Source organism: Otolemur garnettii, unplaced genomic scaffold, assembly GCF_000181295.1.
Source record: "Otolemur garnettii isolate 467f Iridium unplaced genomic scaffold, OtoGar3 scaffold00161, whole genome shotgun sequence".
Taxonomy (NCBI): domain Eukaryota; kingdom Metazoa; phylum Chordata; class Mammalia; order Primates; family Galagidae; genus Otolemur; species Otolemur garnettii.
Genome location: NW_003852556.1, coordinates 1101741 through 1112113, shown reverse-complemented (window position 1 = coordinate 1112113; position 10373 = coordinate 1101741). Strand labels below are relative to the sequence as shown.

At 51.7% G+C, this 10373-nt stretch overlaps 1 protein-coding gene across 3 annotated transcripts in view; it reads left to right on the top strand.

Moving 5' to 3' along the window:
* The first annotated feature begins 1522 nt into the window (after positions 1–1522).
* The window catches only part of ATP11A (ATPase phospholipid transporting 11A), a 127279-nt gene continuing 118428 nt past the window's right edge, over positions 1523–10373 (top strand). For all 3 annotated transcript variants that reach the window (XM_023519181.1, XM_023519182.1, XM_012811508.2), the window contains exon 1: positions 1523–1893. In XM_023519181.1, coding sequence (XP_023374949.1) covers positions 1855–1893 — 39 coding nt within the window. In that variant the 5' untranslated portion in view covers positions 1523–1854. The remainder of the gene's footprint in view (positions 1894–10373) is intronic.

The window sequence follows — 10373 nt, the reverse complement described above, 5'->3', positions numbered from 1 at the left end:
AAAAAAAAAAAAAAAAAACCTGGCTCCAGTGATCAGGTCCCTGGCAGGAAAGACAAGGCATTCTTGGGAGGGGATCTGGGAGAAAGTCAGATCAAGGGACTGCAGTGTGTTCATGATTCAGAGCCATCCCAGGTGGCCACCACTTGGGAACCAGCCAACAGTGGAGACTTACCCCACTGTGATGCCTTATGAGCCCTGGGGATCAATGCCATGGCAAAGTGCCCACCACTAAGAGGCCCCCAGCCCTGCTGGGCTCTGGGGAGGCCAGGAAGAAGACAGAGAGAAGCGCCCCAGCCTCTGCAGACCCCACTCTGTGGCTGGTGCCCCTGCCAGTGAGGATGTGGTGACAGTCAGCCTCTGGAGCAGAGAGCAGGACAGAGGAGCTCGGAAAGTAGACTGGGATGGAAAATCAGTGAGTTAGCCACCTCGACCAGAAGCATCCTGCTGCTTAGTCACTATTACTATTCACTTGTGGGGTAACCAGTGCCCACCACTGCCAACGAGCCCCGTCTAACTAGACCGCAGTCCCACCACCAGACAGGCAGCTGATACGCGGTCTTACGCCTTTGACTTCACCTCCCTTTGTCTGTGCTCTCAGGAAGGGAGGTTAGGGGCAGAGTTCCTAAACCTAACCCTAACCCCAAGTCAAGGCTGCTGCGGAGCCAGAGGGGAGAGTTTGTTTAACTGGCTGCCAGTGTCACTTAGGAAAAAAATATTCCCAGGACTGAGAACTGATGTCGCCTATGGTTCCAGTTCAAAGCCAGCAGCAGAGCAGTGCCCTCTTCCTGGGCGGGCTGCGCACCTGCGGGGCTGGACTGGGCCTTCTGGAGGTGGAGGGGTCTGGGGCCAGGGCAGGGGTAACAGGTTCACCAGCTGCCTGGCTAACTGTCTTCCACTGTCGCAGCTCAGGGAACAAAGGCCCAGGGCACCGCGGGGTTTCAGAGGGAGTAAGGGTTCCAAGTGGGGAGACCCTGTCCCTACCACCTGAGGAGCGTCCCTGTTGTCCCTCCTCCAGCACGGCAGGCTCTACGGCCGCGCAGCGGGCGACAGTCACGACTGGAGGGTGATCTAGACCAGCTTAGCGGGTCCCTCACTCCGCCGGACCCAGCTCTCCGCCCCAAGGCCCCACGGCCACCTCCTACCCCTCCCCCATCTCACTCGCGCCGCCCGGACTTCCGGGTGTAGGATAAAAGTTTTCGGACCAGCGCCCGAGAGGGAGGCACCGGGACCCCCGGCCGAGGCTTCCGTGGGGCAGTGACTTACGTTCTCCCCCGCCCGGGTCGCCCCAGAGCGGGGCGCCCAGTCCCCGCGCCCTGCCCATGAGGCGGAAGCAACAGGAGCGCTCCCCACGGTCTCGGCCTCGGCCTCCGCCCCCGCCCCTAGGGTCGGCGTTCCGGGCAGGGCGGGCGCGCGCGCGCGGGTGCGGGCGGCGGTGCCCGGGGCGGGGGCTGCAGCCGGGGCGCATGCTCACAGCGCCGGTGACGTGCGTGCCCAGAGCGGCGGCGGGGCCCAGAGGCCGGCTCCGGAGGGGCGCGGGCCGGGAGGCGGAGACTCTCAGGGAGAGCGCGCAGGCTCTGCCGCGGGCCGGTGCGCTTCTCGGAGGCGACCCGGCAGTCCGACGGGACCAGGCGCCGAGCAGCCAGCGAGCGGGCAGCCGCGAGTGGGGCCAGTTCCATCTGCCGCCGGGCCAGGCGGGCATGAGCGCGGCGGGGCCCTGGTCGCCCCCCGCACCTCCCGGCGCGTCCCGGCCCTGACCTGAGCGGGGGGCGTGGCCGCACGCGAGCCCGCGAGCCGATGGGCGCACTGAGCCGGGCGCGGGGGCGCTGAGCGTCGGAGCGGGCGCGGCCGGGAGCCATGGACTGCAGCCTCGTGCGGACGCTCGTGCACAGATACGTGAGTGCGGCTGGGACCCGGGCGGGCTCGGGCCCTGGGACCAGACGCGGGCCGGCCCCGCGGCCCCCCTACCCTGTTGCCGGCTGAACCTCAGGGTTCCTCGAGGGCTCTGGCGGCCTCATGACACTGTCTGCTTCCTGGGGATGAGCACGATGCCAGGACGGGGCCACTCGGAGTTTGCACCCTTGGGCTTTGGACAGGGTCCTGGCCCCACGCTGGCCCCTGCCCCAGGTCCCCACCTGCTCTCCATCCACAGCCATCCCATGTCACCCTTCCAGCTCGCGTTCTCTGATTTTCCTCCGAGGCCCAAGGCAGGGATTAGGGTTAGGGGGCTGGATTCGAGCTACCCCGCAGACCATGGTGTCCCATGGAGCAGCGCCTGCTGAGCCTCAGCGCAGGGCCGGGGATTGGGGAGGACTGTCCACTTGCGACTTCGCATAGTTGTGTCTTCAAGAGGATTAGGAGATTGGGAGGACCTGTCATACGTCTAGCAAATGCCGGTGATTTTCTTTTGTGTTTTAAACATAACTGGAGGATTCACAAATGAAGTTTGGATTTTTTTTCCCCTGAAAATAACCAATCAGATGAGAAGTCTGGGGTGTTCTTGGGTTCCTCGGGACTCCACTCCTTTCTTAATGACCAGTGGAGAGATCAGGAGGGAGTATTTGCAGGGGAAAAATGGTTTTGTTTCGCATCAGAGGAGGGGATAGTGCATACTCCCCTGTCAGTGTCAGTATTCTGGCCTTAGGTATAAAAACAGGGGTGTGTGTGTGTGTGTGTGTGTGTAGAAGAGAAAGAAAACTGTCCTGAGGATAGTGTTTCCTCGCACTGTCTGTGACACAGGCTTCCTTGTTCATCTTGGCAGCCTGTCCGAGGTTGGGGCAGGTTTGAGAAGTTTGATGCTTGAAGAGGGCGCATGATGGGATCTATCTTTTCCTGGTGTAGGTTTTACCCTCTGTGGACTTTGATATTCATGAGCTCTCTTTAAACAGGAGAGCCTAAGATGTGTTTCTCTTTATCCAAGGGAATGCCAAGTCAGTGTTTTGCCCCTGAATTTACTCAGTAGCTCAAACACTCAGAGGGTCCAGGGAGTTTTCATGCACCTTGATTGGTTTCTGGAGGTCAGCCTGCTCTCGGTGCAGCCCTGTGGTTCTGGGTGGGGAGGGTTACCTGCCACCCCCTAAGGTTCATAGTGTAACATCAGGAGCACCTGTGTTCCTTTCCTGTAATGTGTAGTGTGTAGAGGATCCAGCGGTCACTGTAGGTAACCAGATTGGTAAGGGACATGCTTGGCTGGGCAGGAGCTTTCTGCTATCAGCAGTATTGTGCAGTAAGTGCGGGTCCCTTGGTTTCCTCAAAGATAAATGGGAAAAGGGAGGATGGAACTAACATTTTCTTAAAATGCACTCACTATTTTTCTAGTTGATCAGTTCTCTTCCACCTCTAACACTGTGAAAGTGCCGTCTGGAAAGGAGAGGACAGCATTTCCTCTTCTCTGTCCCTGTGGACCCACACGCCCTGGTGGGCCTCCCCTTCCCACCCAGGTCCTGACTGCCCATCCTAGAGGAGCAGACCTGTCTCATTTTGGTGCTTTCACTAACTTATTTCCTCCAGGCCTTGGGCTGTTTTATGTTACATAGATCTGTGTGTGGTTTACATCTTTAATTCCCTTTTGCTGTGTTATTATATTTATGACATCAATTTTTTTCTCAAAACTAAGGGATAAATATTCATTAATGACCTTTTCCAGCATACACTTAATTTGATAACGTCCCTGAAAGGCAAGTTATGAGATACTATTATTTTTGTTTTCTCATTTCACATTCTTTTTTGTTTGTTTTTGTAGTGTTTTCATCTGGCTTTTTCACTTTTGTCACATGTAAAAACCATTCATTTCCATGATTTCGAAGTCATGCCTATGGTATTAAACAAATTTGACTTTTTCCAGAAACAGTCGTGATCTGTTTTCTTATAATTTGGTTATCTTCCATTATGTAGGACCAAATTATATTTCCTTTCCTAGAGGAAAAAAAATCTTGGATTGAATATTTGTATTTCCTTGTGATTTCCTTATGTGACTTATTTTATAAACATGAATAAATGTACCCTGTTGCCTTCCAGTGTTCATGAAGTTGGCATTCCTGGGACAAAGGAAGCTTTCCAGCTTCTGATACGTGAGGGCTGCCAAAGGATAAAGAAGTCCTTGGAAAATCTTGTTATAGGTATTTGTGGTAAAGAAGATCTTGGGGCCTGTGGCTCAAGTGGCTAAGGTGCCAGCCACATACACCTAAAGTGGCAGGTTTGAATCCAGCCCAGGCCCACCAAACAACGATGGCTACAACCAGAAAAATAGCCGGGCGTTGTGGCGGGTGCCTGTGGTCCCAGCTACTTGGGAGGCTGAGGCAGGAGACTCGCTTGAGCCCAGGTTGGAGGTTGCTGTGAGCTGTGATGCCACAGCACTCTACCCAGGGGGGACAACTTGAGGCTCTGTCTCAAAAAAAAAAAAAAGATCGGCAAATAGGTGAGAGGGCTGTGTTCTAGGTTAAGACAGTGTGCTTAGGGCAGCGGCCCCATATGCTGGCCAAAAACTAAAAAAAAAAAAAAAAAAAGACAGTGTGCTTAAAGTGGTGTCACGGGTTTGGTGTCTGAGGGATACAGCTGTGTGGACATAGTTGTATCAGGAAATGGACAGTTGCTCACCCACTGTCAGGTCGCTCATGCCCCAATAGGGAGTTCATACATCCCAAGGTAGTTTGATCTGTATCTTGTAACATCTTAAAAATAGTTTTAACAGGTGAACTGAGAACTGAGGTTATCTTTTTTCTAGAGGTTTGAGGTAGGAACTGTAAGTGTAGTTGGTTTACATTCTGAGAGAAGCCAGGGCAGCTGTGTGGGTCAGGCTGCCCATCCTACAGGCAGCGGCCAGAGTGTGAACCACCCGCCCCGCACACTTTTTAGCTATGTAGCCTTGGACAGGTGGCTTAACTTTTCCTTTGCTTCAGTTTTCTCATCCAAGGATAACAGTAGTGCTCATTTCATAGAGTTGTGAGGATTGGACAGGCTAATACAGGCAGGGAGCTGAGAAAGTTCCTCACGGTGGCACCCTGGAGCCCCGAGTGAGTTTGGCTGGGGAAGCCGGCACACCTTGGCCACCACCCAGCAGGAACCCACTGGGTTGATACCCAGGAGTGTGTAGAGCCCAGGCCAGATTCAAAAACCTTTAAACAAAGATGTGGCCAAATTCTGCAGGCCCGGCCAGGAGGGAAGGGGCCTCGCTTGGCCATAAATGTCCTTAAGGACGAGCCTCCCAGGCTGGGAGCCTCACTGGCACAGCTTTTCCTTCCCTCACCTTCTGCAAGTCACATTTGAGGGGTTTTTCTTCAAAGTTCTGTAGGTCCAGAGCTTAGTTTTGTCATCCATGTGATCTGTTTCTGACGGCTCAGCCAGGCATCCCAGGTCAGTTTTGTCCTGCTGTCTTCAAAATTCCTGCTCTGTCTCTCTCACAGGATTTGCCTTCCATCGTGTTTTTAACACTCACGACAGCTTTGACAAAATTGAGGGCTTTCCTTGTTAAGGGTAGATATTTATTTTCTTTCTTTTTTTTTTTTTTTTTTTTGAGACAGAGCCTCAAGCTGTCCCCCTGGGTAGAGTGCCATGGCATTACAGCTCACAGCAACCTCCAACTCCTGGGCTCAAGCGAGTCTCCTGCCTCCGCCTCCCAAGTAGCTGGGACCACAGGCGCCCGCCACAACGCCTGGCTATTTTTTGGTTGCAGCCGTCATTGTTGTTTGGCGGGTCTGGGCTGGGGATTCGAACCCGCCACCTTAGGTGTACGTGGCTGGCGCCTTAGCCGGTTGAGCTATAGGCGCCGAGCCAGATATTTATTTTCAAGACAAACTGTTTGTTACATTGGAATTTTGTTTATGAGTGAAACAAACATTTTTAGTACCTGAGACCTTTAAGTCTTCTGGAAAGTCCAGCTGTGCACACGCATGCATATGTATCTGCCTTTATTATTAGCAGGTGGTTTGCACTGTGAGCATCAATGCTCACCTGTGAGATGGCTTGCTTTGAAAGACAGACTTATTTGCCGAAGTTACACCGGCTCTTGCTTCACATAAAACGCCTTCCTGATTTTGGAGCTCTTTTCTCCAATGCAGGTAGGGGCCTTATGGAATCTGCACCCCATGACCACCAAGTTAAGCTGCTTTCAGCACCAGGGTTTCAGGTTTCTGAAATAAGTGCACCCTTAGGCCTGTAATCCAGACTGATGTGCTGTCTGCCTCCAGCAGTGTGGTGGCAGGTCCCCAGGTCTGCAGTGCAGACTGGGAAAGTGTGTGGTTGACAAACTCTCCACCAGGCCCTGCTGAGCACCTTTCCCACCTTTAGGGGCTTAGGGGCTCCAGCTGGACGCGTGGAAACAATCTGCCTGGTGTCATTTAACCTTTCACATTCTAGCTATTGTGTTAGATTCTTTCATTGCTGTTTGGAACCCGATTGAATACCCGCTTATTAGGAACAAATGATCTTGAGATGCTTTTATTCTGTGCCAGACAGTAAGTTAAATAATAACCCAGGAGAAAAGAAGCTTTATGTTCTTGGTTCTCACTACTGGCAGTTAAAATTCTGCGGAAGAGAGCACTGTCTCCCTTTTAAATGTGTTAAAATTGTTCTAAATCCACTAACTTATGAACTTGCTTCATTGTATAGGAAACCCTCTACTGACAGGTATATCAGGCTCTGAAACCTAAAATATAAATTGTTCTTCAGTGACTGGACCATATATTTAGTAGAAACAGGGTTAATCAGTGATTCCCAAGTCCTAGACTTAACACATTTTGTAAAACATGTTAAACACAGTAAAATGCTATTTATTTGCAGTGAAAATCAAACCTAGCAATTTTTATAACACTAGAAATTCAACAGGGTTGAGTAAGGAATTATTTTTGCTTTTGCTTGGATGGGTAGATCCTGAAGGTGAGGGGTGAGGCCCAAGTCCGGCAGGCCTGCCACTGCCTTATAGTGGCTCCTGGGCCAGCTGGCTTCTGGGCTGGTCCAGCTGTGAGTGGAGATTTTTAACAGTGCCTGCCCAGCAGGTCCTGGCCTGACCAAAGGAGACAGGGGCTGGCACTCGTGGGAGGCCTCTGCAAGGGCCGTCTTTGGGCAAGGGCCTGCAGGGACGATTGGCCTGCTGAGGGTCTGGCCGTGTGTCCAGCCTGAAAAACAGGTCTAGCAGTCCCCTATAATAGCCCTGAGGCCTCTGGAGCAGCTTTTTGCCTCCCTTCTGCCTGTGACTCCCCACCGTGGCTTCCTGGCTGGTGGCTGCCCTCCCAGGGTCCTGGTGACTCAGCCCTGTCCCTTCTTCATCTTCCTCAAGGCCTTCTCTTGGAAGGCGACTTCTACTGACTCGTCCCACATGTGCTTGGATTCGGTCTTCTCCCCGTGGAGCTGGTGCAGCTCCTGGCACAGAATTAGAGCTCAGAGAACACCTGCTGAGTGAGCGACTGTGCCTCTTCCCGCCCTGGGTGGTTCTGAAGGGAACTTCATGGTTCTTTCCAGAACATGTTTAATGTTATCCAGACTTTTGGATGCTCTTTCTTTGGTTCGTTTCATAGAATCATAAAAATGTGGAAATGGGCAGAGAACTGGAGGCCTCTGGTTCTTCTGAGTCCCCAAGACTATCGTGTTTGGAACCCCATCTCTGTGGGGTGTCCTCACTCCTGTGTTCTGACCGGGGCCCTTCTGTGCTGGGGCTCACACGTGCTGACCAGGCTCCCAGAAACTGGTTTCCTTTTTTTTACATCCATTCCTCAGACCTCGTGGCCCAGAAAGGCAAGAACAGAGCAGTGTGAGAATTCTTAAGATTTCTTAGTAGTTTGAAACTGTTATTATTTTAAAACTATTAGTTCTTGGCTTGGCGTCTGTAGCTCAGCAGCGAGGGCACCAGCCACATACACTGGAGCTGGTGAGTTTGAATCTAGCCTGGGCCTGCCAAACAACAACAACCAAAAAATAGCTGGGTGTTGTGACAAGCAACTGTAGTCCGAGCTTCATAGGAAGCTGAAGCAAGAGAATTGCTTAAGCCTAAGAGTTTGAGGTTGCTGTGAGCTGTGACACCATAGCACTCTACCAAGGGCAACAAAGTGAAACTCTGTCTCAACAATAACAAAAAACCTGTTAGTTCTTAAGAAGTAAACTGCACACTCCCTTGAAACAATATGCAAAATGTTTTGTACACATTCATTTTGCTTCTAGGCGATGGTTTCTCAATTTCTGTTAGATTTTCAAAGCTATCCTTGCCCCAGGTAAGGCTAGCCTGTGTGCTGGAGCCCAGGTATGGCCACATCGGCCCACTCATGGGCCTTAAACTCTTTTGAATTTCTTGCCACCATTTAAATACAGGTGATTGCACATAAATATCCTTATTTCCCCACCTTTTAAAAAGTCATATGGTTTGGAAAGACTGGGGCAGTGACCACCTGGGGACAGTCCAGGCTGCCCTCTATACAGACCCCCTCCCACCTCACCCAAGGAGGATACAGGTTTTTCTGGTTTTGTTGGGCATGTGAGGAATCCTGACTGATTCTCGGATTGTGCAGCCCACCCTGCTCCTGTTTTCTGGCTGCTATTTATTTGTGCCCAGAACTGGGAGGGTGGCTTGGCTGGCACTCACTTCCGCAGCCGGGGACAGTGTCTTAGGCTCTCTCTGCTACCTTTGCCCTCCTTACCTGGGCCCATGCTGGGCAGAGTTCAAGGCCCTGCAGGCAGGTCACTCACCGGTCACCTCTTGAACCCAGGCCTTTAAATACTTTTCAACATTGTTTTAAGTGCAGTGAGGAGAAACTGATTTCCTATGAATAAGTCACAGACTTCTCCCTGAGTTCTTACGGGGAGTTTGTTGGTGACGCGTCTCCACCTGTTTGCAGTCGCCTTCCCAGTATCTCCATCTCTCACAGCTTCATCTTCCTCTTGAAAGAAGGAAACTTAGATGAATATATTTTCGAATTCTTATTCTCTGATCCTCTGTTGGCACAGTGCTTCTCATTTTTCGGTGGTTTTTTTTTTTTTTTTTTTGAGACAGAGCCTCAAGCTGTCCCCCTGGGTAGAGTGCCATGGCATTACAGCTCACAGCAACCTCCAACTCCCGGGCTCAAGCGAGTCTCCTGCCTCCGCCTCCCAAGTAGCTGGGACCACAGGCGCCCGCCACAACGCCTGGCCATTTTTTGGTTGCAGCCGTCATTGTTGTTTGGCGGGTCCGGGCTGGGGACTCGAACCCGCCACCTTAGGTGTACGTGGCTGGCGCCTTAGCTGGTTGAGCTATAGGCGCCGAGCCTTTCGGTGGTTTTGATGTACTTCTTGGAGGGCATATTAGAAGGCTTGCAGTTTGACGAGAGAGGGAGTCACTTTTTCTTGGGAGACAGCATTGCACCCGAGTTACGTGGTATCAAGGCCCCCCTCACTGTCACTGCAGGGTTTTAGGAGGGTCAGCGGCCACACTTAGGCTCCATTGTGAAATTCGCACAGTACAGTTTGTGTATTCTATGTGGAAACAGTTTAACATAGATCAGTTGCCACTGGCGAGAAGTGTTCCATCTTCCATTCATCTCACTTCTGAATTTGACTGAAATTCCTGTCACAGGCTGTGTGATCCCTAGAGGCGGGAGTTGACCAGCCAGCGCTGAGTGTGTGACTCTGGCAGCCCCGTCTTCAGGTCCCTCTGCAGCCCCCTGGCGGCAGCCCCCGTCACAGCCGGCACTGCTCTGGGCAAGTCACACAACCCGAGGCAGCTGTAAGATGACACTAATGGCATTTGTGGTCTCTGCTTCCCTGGGTGGTGAGGATCAAATGAACCTTTCTTAGTGTACATGAAAATAATCTGTACGTGGTAAAGTGCTGCACAAATATCTCAGGAAATGAGGACTATCAGTTTCTTGTATTATATCTCAAGTGACAAAGGTAATTTATTTATCTTTTGGGGCTTAACAAGGGAACGAAAATATTAACTTTTTCTGGCTGGAAGATAAAAGATTTTTTTTTTTAGACAGAGTCTTACTTTGTCACCTTTGTAGATTGCCATGGCATCTTAGATCGCAGCAATCTCAAACTCTTGGGTTGAAGTGATCCTCTTGCCTCAGCCTCCCAAGTAGCTGGGCCGACAGGCACCTGCCACAACTCCTGGCTATTTTTTGGTTGCAGCCGTCATTGTTGTTTGGCGGGCCCGGGCTGGATTCAAACCTGCCAGCTCAGATGTATGTGGCTGCCGCCTTAGCCACTTGAGCCACAGGTGCCAAGCCGGCAGAATGGTTTTTTTTGTTTGTTTTTGTAGAGACAGAGTCTTAATGTGTTGCCCTCAGTAGAGTGCCATGGCATCACATAGCTCACAGCAACCTCTTAACTCCTGGGCTTAGGCAATTCTCTTGCTTCAGCCTCCCGAGTAGCTGGGACTACAGGCGCCCACCACAACACACAGCTACTTTTTT